Raw genomic sequence first — 18192 nt, forward strand, 5'->3', positions numbered from 1 at the left:
CTTGAAGAAACAGACAAGACAAGCAATTGTCCAAGTGGCGGAACCAGGATTCAAACACAGCAAATCTGGTTTCAGAGTTGTGTTCACTTGGTGGAACTTTGTTATGCTCAAACTTCCATGGGGCCATGCCAGTGTAGACTTGGCCACAAGGTCAAGACAGCTCATGGTCCTTGGCAGAATGACCCTAAATAGCTCTTTGAAAATACATCCCAGCCAGTCCCCTGGGCAGCCAACGATGATAATGAACTGTGCAATGAACTCAGTGGGGGGACATTAGAGGTTGTCAGTGGATTTGCTCGGGGGCTCGAGTTGAATGCCAAGAAACCATTATTTTATACTTACAATATGGAGAGCCATATGCTGGTAAACTGACCTTGAGCTAGACTTAGCTTTCTACTTTTTAACCTCTTATTTTTCATAACTAATGGAGTCAGACCAATTATTTACATCTCATGACCATGGTTCCAATATCAGAATGTAATTGGTGCCTAATCCCTACATACTGATGGCCAGGAGACGGAACACTCAGGAGTACGTCAATGACTGTCTGAACCCTACAAGGAGAGGGTGTTAAGGGCTGACGATCCAGAGGCCATGCTTCACCACGTTCTTTCCCCACCAGCTGTCTGCTGTCAGCACTGCCTTGCTTGTTAGTACCTCCAGAGGAAGTCAGCTAGGGAATGCGGGGAGAAGAGCAACAGCAAGCAGCTCTGTTCCTAGTAGTTATGGACGGCAGAGAGGAGAATCTCTGTGCGCACCATCAGGACTAACGAGTTACTTATTTGCCTCCCAGAGTTCACCTAGCTCAGTGACCTCTTTGTGACAAAGCTACCAAGAAACCCCAAAGGAAGGAGACCCAAACACCTTAATTTCCATGAAGAATCCAACAGGAACTTTCTATTCTCATTTACAGAAACATCAAGAAAATCTGTATTTTCAGCCCGTTCCAATACCTAAGACAGGATGCTCCATATTTTCCCACACCTGTTAGGTAAAATAGTATTTCCTTTGGGTTTTTCTAAATCAACCAATTTTAAACTGGAAGGGGTGGGTGCCATGCTAACCTGTTGGAAAGTGGGTGAATCATCATCTCCATCAGCCTATGAAATTCTGAACAGAAGAATCCAATGACTACAATAAGGTTCTCATCTTAGAGATGAAGGAAAAGAGGCCTAGAGAGGGTCAGTGATCTGTTCAAGGTTATAAAAGGATGTCAGTTTTAGACTGCGCACTCCTGACCCCTATTCATTGCTGTAATTTAATTTTTCAGCATGCCATATTGTCACAGTCACCCTTTCCAGACCTTCCCAAGAACTACTGTATCTTTCTTAGTGTCTGGCCATTAGGTAGGCAGTATTCCAAATATACATAAACTATATTTTTATTTACGAGTAGCAAAAAAGTTTTCTGTTTGTGTGTGTTAGTGCCCTGCTTCTCTTTACTACTTGTTCCGATGCCTTCGGTGGAACTTAATCACCACCTCTGTCCAAGTATTATATTTAAGAAGGAAAATAAAAACCATCTTGAGGTCCTACCTGTCAGCTCCTTGTCAGAACTTTTCTAGGGCTTTAAGTGCTTAACAGCAAACGCTAAATGTGGCCTCTTGGGTGTTTATCAGAGGGACTGGGCTTGTAGACAGGAGTTTTTTCAGCTCTCCTGGGCTAATGACCCCTGAGGAGCGAATGACACATGACGGGAAATTTTGAATTGGAACGGGATGGATGGAGAATCAACAAAGGAATGGAAAATGGGGGAGTGCCTTAGAATGGCATACTTGTCAGCTCTAATTATCCATACAAATAGATTTCAATGCAAAGTGGTGAGTAATTAAAAAAATCCATTTCCATATGGAAATGAGGGGCATAATTTATTTTGGCAGCAGATTCCCCTTGCTAATTATATTTCTCATAGGCTGAAATTAAAATTAATTTTCACTCTTGATCACACAGTGGCTGTGTGTTGGCGAAAGGTTGTAGAACTTTCCTGGGGGCAAGGGCCTGCCAGCTCAAGATGAAGAATTTGCCGAAGCGAATTCTTCACGTGGCAAAGCACTTCACAGATGGGAATGGTCACAAAACCAAGAAGTTTGGCTCAGCAAACAATGGTGGTTAGAGATTCAGAATTTCTTCAGCCATTGCTCTACCAGGAACAGATACAAATCAATGTCAGGAATGTCCCATTTGGTAAGAAGTAGCAGGTGACTCGTGAGCAATGATGTGGGTTATTTTTGGTTTCAGTTTGCTGCCAGTACTTTGGGCACCTTCTAATGGTGCCCCTCCAACTCTTGCCCATCTTTTGAGCTCTGCAGTTGTAGTCAAGAGCTGTACTAAATACCAGTCTCTAACAGATAACCATTAAATGCCGCTGTACGCATTATAGTCTATTAACCTCTCCCATTAGAAAAGGCTGGGAGGAACGTGCTTACAAAGGACACAGGAGGAAAAAGGGAGAAAATAATTCATTGCTGACAAATATATATACATAACTGCAGAATAAAACCCAATATTTGGGGACACCCTTCATTTGGAATTCTGTGTACACTTCTTCTTTGAATCATCCTAACGAGAACTGCATCCCCAGAAAAGAACATTTTGATGTTAAAGCTCACTGAAAAGGAAAAGAACTTAATGAACCTGTGAGAAGAGAGAAGTGATCCTTGGAGGGAAAACTCCTGGGAGGCATTACCTTTAGAAAAGACAGTCATTTAGAAAACTCTGCAGGGGGAGGGCAAAACAGCCATGCTTCTTATTAGCATCCAAATAGCATTTAGAACAGAATTGCTCAATTAAAGATGTTGAAATTAAAAAATTTTGCAGAACTTAGTAAGATGATAACAATTTGTGTAATTATTGTACTATTTTATGCTACTTCATCACCACAGCACAATTTTAATGGGATTGTATTTGATACTTTTTTATTAGCATATGTGATTTTTTCAGACTATGTGACACTGGGTGAAGAGGATACTCATAATTTAAATTAAAATACCCATATTAAAATGGCCATCTCTTTCCAGCAATATGATCTCATTAACGATTTTTATTTTGTCCAGTGACAGCTCAACAGGAGCTGGGAGCTGTTTCTTTGAGACTTCTCATTTCAGAAAATTACCTAAATCCACAGGAAGGAAGGACTTACAACATGGAGGAAGGAGTGTGCATTTCTTTCTGACTTATTTACTTAGTACTGACGCAGTCTTTTCTGGGGATGCCTTTCTCCCCTCTTATAATGATTTTGTAGAATTTAAGTAAAAGTGCAAAGTAACATGGCCCTTGTCTAAATTACACAGAAGTCAGAGCTAAGTGGTCTGTAAATGAGAGCACAAATGGGGACATAAGCCTCTAATAAGGCTCTGAAAAGAGAAAAATATTTAATTCAGTAAAGCATTAATGAGACTTTTATACATACGGTAGAATGCATCTAGCAATCTTGAAAATGGATATGCCGTCACCAGTGAACTAAGGGGAGGTGTGCTACGTACATGGACTTGATATATGTATGGAAATAATTCTTCTATTATATTACCACAGATTAAAATAATTAAAATGCCTTAGGACCCTCATAACTACATATAGTCTTAGTTTGTTAAGGGCAAAGGATGAGGCTATATTATGGTATAAGATTTTTGGGGTTTTTTTGGCTGCACCCTGCAACACGTGGGATCTTAGTTCCCCAGCGAGGGATCAAACCCGCGCCCCTTGCAGTGGAAGTGCCGAGTCTTAACCACTGGACCACCAAGGAAGTCCCTGGTATAAGATTTCTGAAGAGTGATTTTATTCAGGAAAAAACTGTGATATGTAATGTATTATGTGCAGCTCAAGTAACTAGTGTGAGAAGAATTCTCTGCAACACACTTTAAAAGAAGCAGAACGCAAATCTACCTCGAGTCCCAGTAGGGGAAAATTCCCTTAAACTCTTGATTTTAAAAGGTTCATGGGTATTCACATCAATGTGCTATGGTATAAGAATGTATCTCATTTTGCATCTAATTTCCTTTCTATATAGGCTGATAACATATAATGAATAGGTTTTCGCTGCTCTTCTTTTACTAGTCCCCAAGGGGACTATGGCCAATGTCCTTTCTGCAATTAGTAATTTTAGTCCAATCCCCATTGACGATTATAGAGGTGGAAAAAAATTGCATTTTACCTTTGAAAAAATGACTAGCTGTTCAACTATCTAGGTTAATAATATTCCTCTGTATGGAAAGCTTCCCAGCCTGACTAATTTCCTCTTGCAGCTAACTAGAAAATTAGCTTCTCCCTGTGGATTATCTATATTTGGTGGTTAGGAAATCCTTGTACTTCACAGAGGACAATAAGAGTGTTTCTTGCAGATGCTCTGGAAGGACCAAAGGAAACATTATTACACTGTAAAAGACTTCCAATGAGAGAAGAAAAGCAAGGCAAATTACTTTAGCATTAGGAAGTAATAAGAAAGTAAAAATGAAATTGTAAAAGCTAAACAGGTTTTTTTTCTTTTTGGTATTTCTGTACAGTGAAGATATACCCCAAGCTGTCAGCACCATATTAAATGGGGCATAGTTAAATTGAGTGCCTCTGATAAGGGGCTCTGCCAGGCTATCAAAGTTTTAGATCAGTTGGATTGAATTTCTGGCATACTGCACATTTCCACACGTTTATTCTCTCTTTCCTTTCAGTGACACTACAGAGGCAGCCTTAGACACACTTATAATTTGTGATTTTATAATTCAAGGGACATCTATGTTTTCAAGAAGGCATGATACCATGGAAGCCAAGAGCAAGAAGTGGGGAAAAGAAAAAAAAATAGCTTTTGCAAAGAACGTAGTCTGCATATGATTTCGGAGGGTTTGGAAAAGAAAACAAAAAAGACCTTATAGTTCTTTAGAGTCAAGAGCTGTTTGAAAAAAAAAAAGCATTTAAATGTACATTTGTCTCAAATTAAAGTGAAACTCTAAGGAACCCTAAACATCAATAATAATTAAAAACTAATAATGCCAATCACGATTACTTCTAAAATCTCGTCTGTTCTTGAACCACTCCAGAAAAAAATGAGTAATTGCTTCATGTTTCAGGTTTTCCCTAGGAAAATGGTAGCACATAGTATATTTTATAATCTCTTTTATTAAAGCCCCAAAATATATGGATTCAGGAATTCTGAAAAGATATTGTTTTTTTGCTCGAGTGCTTTAAAATTTACATAAAGGAACAATGAATATCACCAGACCAGTGATGCAAGAACAGAAAGAATGTAAGAAGAGGAAGTTCAATTTAAGGTAATTTTAAAACAAAAATATTATTTGAAACTGGCATATCCTTGGGAAATATAAAAATGCCTTTTATTCATTTTTTTAAAGGAAATTACCCCCTGAGTTCTAGACCTCATAATTAAAACACTAAATGATAGGGAGTCAAGTTCCAAAAAGGATAACTTTCTTTTTTTTTCTCTTACATGTATTTTATTATTTATTCATTTATTTTTTAACATCTTTATTGGAGTATAATTGCTTTACAATGGTGTGTTAAGTTTCTGCTTTATAACAAAGCGAATCAGCTATACATATACATATATCCCCATATCCCCTCCCTCTTGCGTTTCCCTCCCTCCCACCCTCCCTATCCCACCCCTCTAGGAGGCCACAGAGCACCAAGATGATCTCCCTGTGCTATGCGGCTGCTTCCCACTAGCTATCTATTTTACATTTGGTCCTGCGTATATGTCCATGCCACTCTCTCACTTCATCCCAGCTTACCCATCCCCCTCCCTGTGTCCTCAAGTCCATTCTCTACGTCTGCGTCTTTATTCCTGTCCTGCCCCTAGGTTCTTCAGAACCTTTTTTTTTAAAGATTCCATATATATGTTAGCATATGGTATTTGTTTTTCTTTTTCTGACTTCCTTTACTCTGTATGACAGACTCTAGGTCCATCCACCTCGCTACAAATAACTCAATTTTGTTTCTTTTTTCTTTTTCTTTTTTTTTAATAAAGTTGTTTTATTTTATTTTATTTTATTTTTAATTTTTATTTATTTATTTATGGCTGTGTTGGGTCTTCGTTTCTGTGCGAGGGCTTTCTCCAGTTGTGGCAAGTGGGGGCCACTCCTCATCGCGGTGCACGGGCCTCTCACTATCGCGGCCTCCCTTGTTGCGGAGCACAGGCTCCAGACGCACAGGCTCAGTAACTGTGGCTCACGGGGCCAGCTGCTCCCTGGCATGTGGGATCTTCCCAGACCAGGGCTCGAACCCGTGTGTCCTGCATTGGCAGGCGGATTCTCAACCACTGCGCCACCAGGGAAGCCCTTGTTTCTTTTTAAGGCTGAGTAATATTCCATTGTATATATGTGCCACATCTTCTTTATGCATTCATCTGTCGATGGACACTTAGGTTGCTTCCATCTTACATGTATTTTAAATGATGAAAAGTTGTCCATGACAGTTATAGAAAATGGATGGAGTTACCTGTTTTTTAAGTTCCATTTATGTATATCTGTGTGTAAATCTGTGTGTGTACACACACACACTTTTTAACAAGAGTTAAATTAAACTCGCCACGAAAACTCATATATGGGAAATGTTTAGTGGGCGTCCTCACTTATGGGGAAGCTCAACAAGATTTGGGAAGAGTCATAGGACATTCATATTAAAATAGGAAATACAGTCTGTCTTCAAATGGCTCAAATCTATGTAAATCCAGGATGGAAGTCATGCAATTCTGAGACATCTAATCAGGATTGCTAGTTTTAAGTTCTTTTCCATTTTTGCGAAGCTCTTTCAAATGCTTTCTGCTTTCAACTTCTCTTGGGAGACCTAGCTCTCATCCTTAAGGGTGAGCACAAAGCATGCATATTTGGAATTTTAACGTGTCCTCTTTATGAGATCCAGATTCTAGTGACTGGCTTCCTCCTTGGTTCTAATATTTAAACTCTAAAATTCTATCAGCATTAATCTCAGTTGAATCAAACTATACTAATCTGCCCAAACCATTCTTTTTCCTCTGCCCTAAAGTATTACTAAAATAGAAGCAAACAGCTAGTATACTTTTTTAGATGCTTGAGGATAGAAGATCATCTAGTGCAGTAAAAAGAAAAGTATAAACCAAGGAAAGTACTGCCGTCACCTTAAAAACTGGTACCCAAAGAGGATCAAAGATCAAAAATAATACCAAAAGCCTCAACATCTGCAAATCTCTATTTCTACTCCGCATTCTCCAAAACAATGTAGAAACTGTACTATTTCACAGGAAAAATCACCCCCGATCACTTCCCCGAGACGGTTTCCACATCAGCGATTTTGCACTTAAATTTCCAAAATCCAGCCTGATCCTCTGCAGATAACAATGCTTTTGTGAGCTGAAATAATGTGCAAATTCTGCCGTTACTGTTGGAAATCACTCATTCCTGATTCACGGGCGGTGGTGAACGGGTCTGGATTCCTGATATAACTAAGGAACTTACACCACCAGTCAAGCTTCTCACCCCAGCTTGGTGGAAACCCAAACAGCAGTCTGTCTCCATCTTTTAGAAGCTGATGGCATTCCCGCCCAAGACCCCCGTGCCATTCTGCTGCCCCTGTGCTTTGTGACCATGTCGATGGCCTGGGGTCACACCAGGAGGTAGTTTCTGAGCTCATTCCAGAGCTGGAATCTCTCTGTCCAGACACACAACGGAACCAACAGATCAAGCAATCTTTTGTACAACCCAAGGTCCAGCTGTCTACCTTATCACGATCGAGGTGTCTGAGGAGTTAGGAATTCTTGGATGGGCAGCACTCCTACTGCAAACAGAAGAGAAAACCCTTCAGGGCAGCTGGTCAAGCCAAGAAGGAAAGGAACTTCATGGGAGTGATGAAGGCGGTTCTTGACTGGATGGAGCTTTTCCCAAAGCGATGGGTGGATTTTGAAGGCCTAAGGTGTGTTCTGGTTCATTTGTCCTGAAGCAATTCCTCCTCCTGTTGTACTGGAAATAGCTGGCCGCTCCCAGGGTCCAGGGTCACCACCACCACCACGGACACGACAGGAGACACGATTTTGCTATCACGTTGTCTTGTGGGTTGCCGAATGAGGGATAGCTGTCTCTGCCGAGCGTGTTTCCGTGGCCGTCACGATGGGGGTGGTAGCTGCCGCCGCCTCCTGTGGGTGGCCTGGGCCCAGGTGGGTAGCGGCCATCCTCGAGGGACCTGTCGCTCAGGAAACCTGGGCAGCCTACAGAAGCCCCGATGTGCAGCCTGCAGGGCGGACCGTGCTAGCTCCGGGGCTAGTGCCCAGTCCCAGGACAGCCTTGATGTCCCAGCTGGGAGCATGGGGCACAGCTCCAGGCTGTCCCCTCTCCCTGCCCTGCAGCAGCCAGGCCTGGTTCCAAGGATACGTTTCTTAAGTCTTAACACCTTCTGTCTTAGGTAGGATAAGTCAGTATTTACAACTTTAGGGAAAATACTTAAATCAAATCATCAAAATAGCCAATGTTCTCCTAAATTGTTCTGCACTTTTATTTTTTATAATCATTTTCGTTCCTTTTTGCGTTGCTGGAAATGATGGAAAGCATCATCAGGACAAATTCCCAGCAAAGGGTATAATTTGAAGATGACACTCGCAGCATTATTTGCCTGCACTGTGATTATCCCATCCTTCTGAAAAGAGAACTACAAAAGCAGCGAGAGTGGAGGGAGCCGGGCCCATTCCAGTCTAACCGCCAACACTCCGCTACAGCGTCACCAAGATCTCCCTCTTGGGCCTCCCTGGTGGCGCAGTGGTTGAGAGTCCGCCTGCCGATGCAGGGGATGCGGGTTCGTGCCCCGGTTTGGGAGGATCCCATATGCCGCGGAGCGGCTGGGCCCGTGAGCCATGGCCGCTGGGCCTGCGCGTCCGGAGCCTGTGCTCCGCAACGGGAGAGGCCACAACAGTGAGAGGCCCGCGTACGGAAAAAAAAAAAAAAAAAAAAGATCTCCCTCTTTTTTCTCTTTGGCTTTAACTTTCCCTTTCCCCCGTAATCTCTTGCCTATCTATTTTCATCAGCAAAGGGTAGACAGAACCCAACTAGCCCATCTCAGAACCTGACACTTCATAACCAGGATGGTAAAAGACTTACCAGGGAGCCTTTCGGTATTTCCACATCTGCCTTGGTTTTGATGTTCTTCTTGTAGGTTCCTTGAGTGCCGATAGAGCTGCTGGTGACACAGGAGCCCTGGGAGCTGCCCTTTAACACGCTCCTGCAGGAAACGTTATTTGATCCACTTTCAGTCTGTTGAGCTGCTTTCTTATCAACTCTGCAGGTAGAAAGTGATTCCTCTGATCAATTACATTGCTCTTCTTTAATCGTTCTACTTTCCCCAATCCTTTAATGTTTAAAGTAACCTCCATGTGTCTCTTTGTCTTTAAACCCTTGAGTGATAAGTGTGTCTCACTGGCCTTGGTCAAATCTTCATCTGCTATTCTGGTAGTGTGTCAATTTAGATTTGATAATGCAATCATTTATTTTTATTTTTATGACTGCTTGTGAGATGGCGGGTGTGTGTGTGAGGGAATAAAGTAAAAACCACTGGGGAATGATTGCTAAATATATTTCTGGCTTAAGATCAGCAGAATCTGTAATTACCTCTGGAAAGTTTCTAAGTTTGCTCAGTACGATCAGTGGGGTCAGCATCCTTTAAAAACATATGTGTAGGGCTTCCCTGGTGGCGCAGTGGTTGGGAGTCCGCCTGCCGATGCAGGGGACGCGGGTTCGTGCCCTGGTCCGGGTAGATCCCACATGCCGCAGAGCGGCTGGGCCCGTGAGCCATGGCCGCTGAGCCTGTGCGTCCGGAGCCTGTGCTCCACAGCGGGAGAGGCCACAACGGTGAGAGGCCCGCGTACCACACACAAAAAAGAAAAACATATGTGTAGTTTTCTTCCATTTCATGCCATGTGGGTACATTCATGATTTCTACTGTAGGCTGGATTTCCATCCACCTTGATAAAACTTACCATCCTTTAATTTCAAAGACCACTGGTTTGGTTACCAAAGTAACGTGGACTAAATTACCATTTTATTGCTAACTTTTATTTCATTGTTTAAATTCTGGCTAATGTATAAAAGATTGCTACGATGAATTTCTGCTTGTATGAGAAACATGCTTGACTGGTATTCAGTATGCTGGAAATAAACAACTCTCCTTGTTGGGGGGTGAGGCGTGGGTGGGGTTCTGCACTGCCCTCTACACTGCCACCCCCTTGGCCAACACGCTACCTGTTCAGAAGTTCCGTCATAAAGGTATCTTTCGTTGAACATGGAACAGGGCCGGGTCTACTTCTCGATACAAACTTCACTTGGTCATAAATGTCTGGCGGTGTTTTCAGGTTATTTCTGTTTTGTAAACCACTGTCTGGACCATCTGCCAGCTCGATGTCCCTGTTAAGTTCATTTTCCATCTCGCATTGTAGCTCAGGCTTCTTTTTCTCTTTTTTTCTCTCTGATTTTAGCTGTTTGTTTCCAAACCCCAAACCTTTTGCATCTTTCTTTTCCGCTTTGGTTTTGGAGACATCCATCTTCCTGCTACTGAGAGCTGGCAGTCTGTTCCTCCGAAAACCGAACCAGCTGGCAAAAGAAGGCCCGGGCTTCGGCTTCACGTCCACAGAGGTGGACTTTGTTTGCACTTGGCCCTTTTCCACATTTTCCTGAATGCACAACATGACCTTTTCTTCGATTGTGGGTGAGAGGGGGGCTTCTGGGCTCACAACACCGGTCCTGGTTGTAGACGTGTCTGGATACCTTCCAGAAGTTTCTAGCTTGGAGGTCCTGCTGGTTTCAAAACTGCTGGGCTGCCGTGTCCTCCCCGGACTCTGAGGGACTCCTGGGCCGTCCTTTGGGGTGGATGGGCACCTGCCGTGGTCGCTGCCTGCTTCCTCTGGTGCACTCACCCTGGCGCCTTCTCCCTGGGCATAGGCCTGCTGCTCTTCTGTCCCGGGTGGGGCGAGGGGCCCTTCGGATTTTGGAAGGATCCTCAAAGGCAACTTGCTTGGACTCCCGTGCTGGCTGCTGGAGCTGCCTGTACTTCCCAGGGAGCCCTGCCTGGGGGAAGGATGCCCCAGGGGCCTCCCAGCACCAGGGAGACCGTCAGACATGGGGGCAGACGTGGTCTTGCTGGGAGAGCCTTCCGTGGAGGAGCTCTGCCGGGTGAGGGAGTTGCCCCTCTCAGCGGTGTTGGTAATAATCTGAGTCCGGACCTTGCCTGGCCCTTCCACGGAGGCCGTGGGGGGCTTGTCCCCTGAGTGAGCGCTGAAACTCTGGCTGCGGGCTTTGGCTCCGTTCATGCCTAGAGCTGGTTTTAGGAGCGGCTTGCTGGAGGACAGGGATCTCTTCACAGACTTGTTTTCTACCGCATCTTTTCCATCAGCCCCAGGCGTGCTATCTTCCAATGACTCTGGCGTTGCTGTTTCCAGGGGAAGCCCTTCGGCCAGACTCTCCTGTGCTCGTAAACCCAGTGGAGACACATTTCTTTCACCTCCTGTGGTCTCAGGGCTGCTCGCGTTCCTGGAGGTCCCCGGCTTATCCTTGCTCACAGCCGCGGAACTCTTCGAGGCTTCGTTTAGGCTGTCTTTTTCATGTTTCCCTGGCACTGTAGAACTTTTCCTGAGCAACTGGGGAGACTTCATGAAGACTTTGAGCCCAACGGGGAGGCGAGTTTTCAGTCCTCTCTCGTGAGGGTTTTGACAACCGTGCGGGGTGCTATGGCTTTTGGAGGATGCTGCTGATGAGGGACTGCTAACCTGAGACGATGGTGACTCACTTACCCCTAAGAAGGAAGGCTTGGGGGATGTGGAGACACTGTCATTCAACTGTCCTTTTCTTGCTGGAGACACACCTTTGGAGGACGGTATTTCCAGTGGCTCCTGGGTAGCAGGACAATTCTTGGGGGTCCGTAACCCTACGTCCGTTTGTGTGGTCCCAAGTGTTTGGTGAGGTGGGGTTCTGGGGACACTTCTCTTTGGAGAGACCTTTGGGGGCCCTGGGGCCATCCCAGCAAACAAGCTGGAGGGGCTGTGAGCAGGGCACCTGGTGTGGATGGCTGTTTCTGTGGAGGGCGGAGGGGGAGTGAAGACGGGCTTTTTGAAGGCCACAGAAGGTTTCTTCCCCTGCACTTCCGTCACGGTCTGATTAAAATAAATAATCGGAGCAGAGGATCCTTTCAGAGGGGGGGATTGCAACACTGCCCTTGCTGCGTCACTGGGGACCCCGCTTTCCGGCTTGGCCCACGCAGGTGGCGACAGATAGTCGTAACTGGGCCTGGCGAGTAGGGAGACCGACCTGCCTGGAGGGGACGGCAGGGAGGGCGGTCTCAGCCCGGCCTCCGGCCCCGGCTCACAGGGTTTATCCCTCGTGGGGGGCTCGCCATCGTCACTCGGCTCGGCGGGGGGCCTTGGCAGCAGCTGTGCCGCTGGAATCTGACTCCTGGAGTACTGGACCCAGTCCCTTCTGCTGAACACTTTGGAGCCGTGAGGGAGCTGGGTGGAGGAGGGTTTTGGAATGTGTGAATCCGGCGGTAAAGCAAAGAGGGGCTCTGGGCCTTCAGGCTTCTTGAACCGTGAGAGTTTCCCTGGAGCTGGTGACCTCTCAAGAGTCACTGGGCCAGCTGAGGGGACCGTGAGGGAGGCTTCAGGCTCCATTATCCTTGATTTCTGAGGTGAAGACTTGCCCCTGGTAGGTATTTTTGTCAGGCTTTTCTTCTGATAGATGCCCGTGGCCACAGAGGACCTAGAATGACTCTGGCACGACGCAGCGTGTGTTGGTTTGGTCAGTCTTTGTCGCTGAGTGTTTTGCGTCACCGTCCTGGGGTGGGAGCATTCAGTGGGTGTCACGGCAACATCATCTTCGTCTTCTCTTGGAATGTTTCTCTCGGCTTCCTCTTCAGATCTCTTCAAGAAAGCAAAGTCTCTAGCAGCGGCCCCTGGCTGTACATGAGCCATTCCCTGAGGTAGAAGTTCAGTGTGTTCTGTCTGGGGCCCAGCAGGGGCCTGACGGATGGAAATCTCCTTTCTGGTAACCGTGACCAGGCCAGTCTGGTGAGAGCTGAACTCAATGGGCTCGCCACCGTCTGCGTCAAATATGACAGTAATACATTCTTCTGAGGAAGTCCGTTTTACAACCCTTTGCTGCTTAATGAAACTGAACGTCTTTGGCCTGCTCTCGAAGTGGACGGGCACTTGCTTTTCTTCCTCCTCAGGAGACCCACGCTGAGATCTTCCAAATCCCACGCGGACGTCCAGGTTCTCCACGGCCTTGTCGGCGTCCACGGTCAAAGACACGTCTGAAGGGCTTTTCTCATCGCTGCTCTCTATGTGCAGCTCATCCAGGGTTTCGGTGTCATCCGTGTCTGAGAGATGGAGATTGACAGCCAGGCAGCCCTGGCTCGGGTCCCTCTCTCTCTGTACCTGAGGCCCCTGCGCACTTGGGCACAGCTTCCGCTCCGAGGGACAGTTGCTAGCACAACTGGTCAGCTTCTCAGGCCTTTCCCAGGGGTAGACCGAGGAAGGGATTTCTGAACAGTGTTTGCCATTCAGCTCCCAGCCAAAGAGACTGTCAGAAGCACTGTGGGTTAGTTTACAACCGTGCAGCCTGCAGCCCTGGTGTGGAACTGCCTGGAGCGAGGCTAAGGAGGAAGGGTCCTCTTCGGCATCGTCGTGAGAATCTGTGTCATAAACAAAGGCCTTGTGCGGCTCCTTGCAGGGGCTCCCCGTGTCCGTGGGTTTGCAGGGGGGATATTCCTTGAGGCTGCTACTTTTAATTCCTGGCGAATAGATTCCTTCATTGGAGTTCATGCAATCTTTATAACCCCATTTGGTTATCACTGATGGGGGTTCAAGTAACACTTTTCGCTTCTGGAGCTTTCTGAGTCCTTCCAAAATGTGGCTTTCCTTGATGCGAGTCGGAGGTAGTTCATCTGTGGGACTAGCAAAGCCACTCGGGAGTGAAGAGTCAATACTTAACCTTTTGTCCCAATTTTGTGATGACTGCTAGGAAAGAAAAGGAGATATGAGAAATGATTGAGCTCTGTGGAGCACCAATTTATAAAAGGAAAAGGCCATCATTAAACTTAATTCGTTCTAGTGGTTGATAAATATTCACATATAAATGCATTTATTCATTAATTAATTCAAACTAATTCATTAACTATGCAGCTAATCTCTACCTTGCCAGGTCCTGAGCTAAGCAGCATATGATATAGATAAGTAGCGGATAAGGACCCTGCCTTCAAGGAGCATGCAACCCCCAGGAGGAGCTGAGCTCAAGTAACCATAAGTCAAGGGATCATATGAGACATACAGGGGTAGGAGGTACTCCAGAATTTCAGATGAGGGAGACCACATGTCTGTTTGGAAAAAAACACAAAAAGCATATGTTTCCTTTTCTTTTCTTTTCTTTTTAAAAAAATAAACCTAGCCCTAGAAAGATAGATAGGTTTGCCTTAGTTTAAAAGTAGAGGAAATGATTTCCAGTTAGAAGAAATGGGATGGCAAAGACCTAAATTGGAAAAGTATGCTTAAGGAACACTTAGGGAATAACCAGAAGACAATATGGCTCACTGCTCAGTGTATATGGCAGGTAAAGAGGGTAAATGGAAAAGTGAGTTGGTCCCTGCCTTTACGGTCCCTTCCATTCTAAGGACTGAAAGTTAGAACGTCATGTGGCTTCATGACTTTACTTGATAGGCAGTGAACATCTGTGAAATGTTTACACAGATAGAGCAGCTGGGCATTTGCTGTTAGAACTCATAGCAATGGTTCACCTACTAACTTCAAAAGGTCAATTTCCTGTTCTTCATATTTCTCCAAATACCAGTGTTAGTTCTGGAGAGTGACCAAGAAGTGACATAGAAAAAAACATGGCATTCTACTCAGACATTCATATTTATCAAATTACGGCTAGCAAGAAACAGAATGGCAGAGGAGGAAACTTACATTGACCCAGCATTTGCTGTGTACCAGCCTCTGACCCAGTGCTTTGATTTAATTTTCAGAACAATACCATGAGGGAGACATTATCAGCTCTATTTTACTAGGCGGGAAACTGAGATTCAGCAAGATCTGTCCTTTGGAGATCACATAATTAAGGGAGAGCTAGAGCAAAGGTTTGAACTCTGGTCTCCTGGGTCCTTCCTATGACTCATTTCTGAAGTGGCGGTGTGGGGATCTGAACCCAGGCAATCTGGCTCTAGAGACTGCACATCAATCTGGATGCGATACTGCTGGAATGAAGCTTGGCCTCTGTTCTACCCTCTGTATTAGTCAAAGTCATAATAGAGACCGTAGGTTATTCCAACACCCCTCTTTTGAATGGAACTTGCAGAGTTTAATCACAAACTGGCACTCGGGGAAACTGGGAGGCTCTGACCTAATGACTTTTTTCTTTTAAAAGGCTATACAGTTAACGATGAAGAATGTCAATGAATGAATCTGGTGGTTTCCAATGTGCACTCTGCACCAGTCTTGGCTAAGAGTACCGCTCCTGTTGGCATCTCCACACTAGCTGCCCTGCTGTGCCAGGACTCTGAACACCCGAGCGCTCATAAGCAGAGGTTAACTCCATGTCAGAAACTTACCCTGGAATCTCAGCTTTTTAGTAAGCTGTGAGCATCTGCTTACATCTAAAACTTTCTCATAAAAATTTTATGATTTTTAAAAATCATAAAAATCTTGTTATCAACAATACGTCTTATTTATTTTTTCTTTTTTTGTTATATGTATATTTGGTTTTAAGTCAAATTATATATTCTCTTTGGAAAATTCTCCAGGGTCAGGAGTTGCTGTGGATCGATTCTGTTTTGGTGATGCTCCCCCTTCCCCGTCCTCTTCTGCTGTGCCATTAAAAACTCCTTCGGAAATCAGAAGAAATCCCTTCAGTAAGTCTGGGTATTATAGACTGACCAGTGAGCAGACTGCCACAGCTTGGGTTTCTAAGAATTTCCATGATCCTGATGTCACGTTCACGAAAAAGAAGAGAAGCCAGGCAAAAGTACCCTCTTAGAGCTTGAAAAGGGCAGATTTGTTCCCGCCATAGATGTGCTCTGTGTCTGCCTACCCACTTCCTTTCTGCCTCCCCGGAGCCTGCCCATGTTGAGGTCTGAGTCATCCCAGGGCCCAAGGCTGCAAACCTCCCAGGGCCCTGGCTCCCCACCCTGTGAGATTAGCCACATTCCTCCAACAGTTTTCCAAAGGAGGTCATGGTATTTAATAGCTTGAGAAAGGTTGAGGATAATCTTGAAACTTGATAAAAAGCATGATTCTCCTATCGGGGAGATGGTGGGACGAAGCTGGCATTTCATATTGGCGGCTTCATTCTTGGCAGGGAAAAGTCAGAAGAGAGTTGCTCTGGGGAGCAGTGCAGCTGGCTGAAAGATGCTGCGGATAAGGTAGGAGCCTGGGTTTAATGCCCACAGTTCTTTCCTATTTCTTGACTAGACAACAGTTTTACACATTCTTTTTTTTTTTAAATGACATTCTTGGTCTTAATGGAAACAAACCCATCCCAACAACTGGGACTCCTCCTCGTTTTAGGCTGATTCAAGAAGGTCAGTCTAGCAGAATGGTTAAGGTTCTGGAACCAACTGCCCAGCTCCACTTACTGGCTATGAGACCTTGGGATGGATATTTAATTTCTCAGCACCTCAGTTTACTTCTCTGTGAAATGGAGGAAATACGAGAACCTACTTAATAAGCTATCACAAGCATTAAATGAGCTAGTACTTATGAAGAGCTGACAAAGCTGACATGCGGTAATTACTCAATAATACAAGCCAGATTCCTCCATGGAGGGCAGGCCAGTGCATTTCATGTAGGCTTCCCTTCTGTTTCTACACAAAACAATATTTTAAAAAAATACTTATGAACTACTAAAGAACCATTGGTCATATATTTGTTATTATATAGGTTAATATTATATTCAAATTCAAAATCATATTGTATGAATTTATTATGTAAGTTAATACTAAATGAGTACCTGGTACATGGTAAGAACTTAAGAAGTTCCTTAAATAATATCAACTTAAAATGTCTTCAGGACTTCTTCCCTGGTGGCGCAGTGGTTAAGAATCGCCTGCCAATGCAGGGGACACGGGTTCAAGCCCTGGTCCGGGAAGATCCCACATGCTTCAGAGCAACTAAGCCCGTGCGCCACGACTACTGAGCCTGCGCTCTAGAGCCTGCGAGCCACAACTACTGAAGCTGGTGCGCCTAGAGCCTGTGCTCCGCAACAAGAGAAGCCACCGCAATGAGAAGCCCGCGCACCGCAACGAATTGTAGCCCCCGCTCGCCACAATTAGAGAAAGCCCATGCGCAGCAATGAAGACCCAATGCAGCCAAAAATAAATAAATAAAAACAAATAAAAATAAAATAAAATAAAATGTCTTCATGGGACTGGGTCTAGTTTGCTGGATCCCTGAGAATCAGGACTTTTCTCTGGGAGATGTGACAGGCACGCTGGTATTCCACAGCCATTTTGAGATGGGACACTGTTAAAATCTCCAGATGACGGCTAACGGAGTGTGTGTGACGTGTCTTAAGAACCTTATTTCTCCTCTTTCAGGGAAGAGATGTCCCTAGAATATCGAGGGTTGTTCTAACTGGAAAAATTTCAAGAAAGAAAGAAAAGAAAAGAAAAGATAAAGGCTCAGAGAGAGAGAGAGAAAGAGCTGTGAAAGACGAGCAGAGCAGGGGGCTCTGGGAGCCAGCAATGTTCAGAGACGAAGAGAGGGAACATCCCCCCCACCACCTCCCCAGTCTGCTAAGGGCCAGGTCCCTGGCAGTCATTATTCAGAACTCCGAACAGCTCCTTAGAAGGAACAATTCTGATAACACCCCAGGCTCCGCACTTTGCATTGTAAGTCTGAGTCCAAGGGAATAAGCTCTAAATTCAAGCTTGAAATCTTTTTCTGAGCTCTTGTTCAGAGTATGAAAAACCTCCTCCCTCACCCAAATTTTCTGGCAGCTATGGAATTTCCCTGGTTTCTTATGCTTCTGAAGTCATAAACTAAATTTATACAGATGACAGAAAACTGATCTCCAAATATTCGAATTCAGGGTTTCCATTCTCCTGTACTCTTTGTTTTTCTTTAACATTAAGAAACTGCAGAAACAGCTATTCCAGATTCTTGGCTTATACCAGTGTGCAAAGATGTTTATTCAAATCGTGAAGGAATCTTCAGCGGTGTGAGCCCACTTTGCAGATGGGAGTCATTCCAGCC

The 18192-nt window shown here is 44.9% G+C and overlaps 1 protein-coding gene across 3 annotated transcripts in view; it reads right to left on the minus strand.

The window, feature by feature from the left end:
* NCKAP5 (NCK associated protein 5) overlaps nt 1-18192 on the minus strand; it is a 1070192-nt gene that overhangs the window by 89610 nt on the left and 962390 nt on the right. For all 3 annotated transcript variants that reach the window (XM_082630802.1, XM_082630801.1, XM_082630803.1), the window contains exons 13-14: nt 10202-13965; nt 9065-9242 (exon numbers count right to left, since the gene is read on the minus strand). In XM_082630802.1, the coding sequence (XP_082486928.1) occupies nt 9065-9242; nt 10202-13965 (3942 nt within the window). The remainder of the gene's footprint in view (nt 1-9064; nt 9243-10201; nt 13966-18192) is intronic.

Source organism: Mesoplodon mirus (assembly GCF_964341445.2).
Source record: "Mesoplodon mirus genome assembly, chromosome: 8".
Lineage (NCBI taxonomy): Eukaryota > Metazoa > Chordata > Mammalia > Artiodactyla > Ziphiidae > Mesoplodon > Mesoplodon mirus.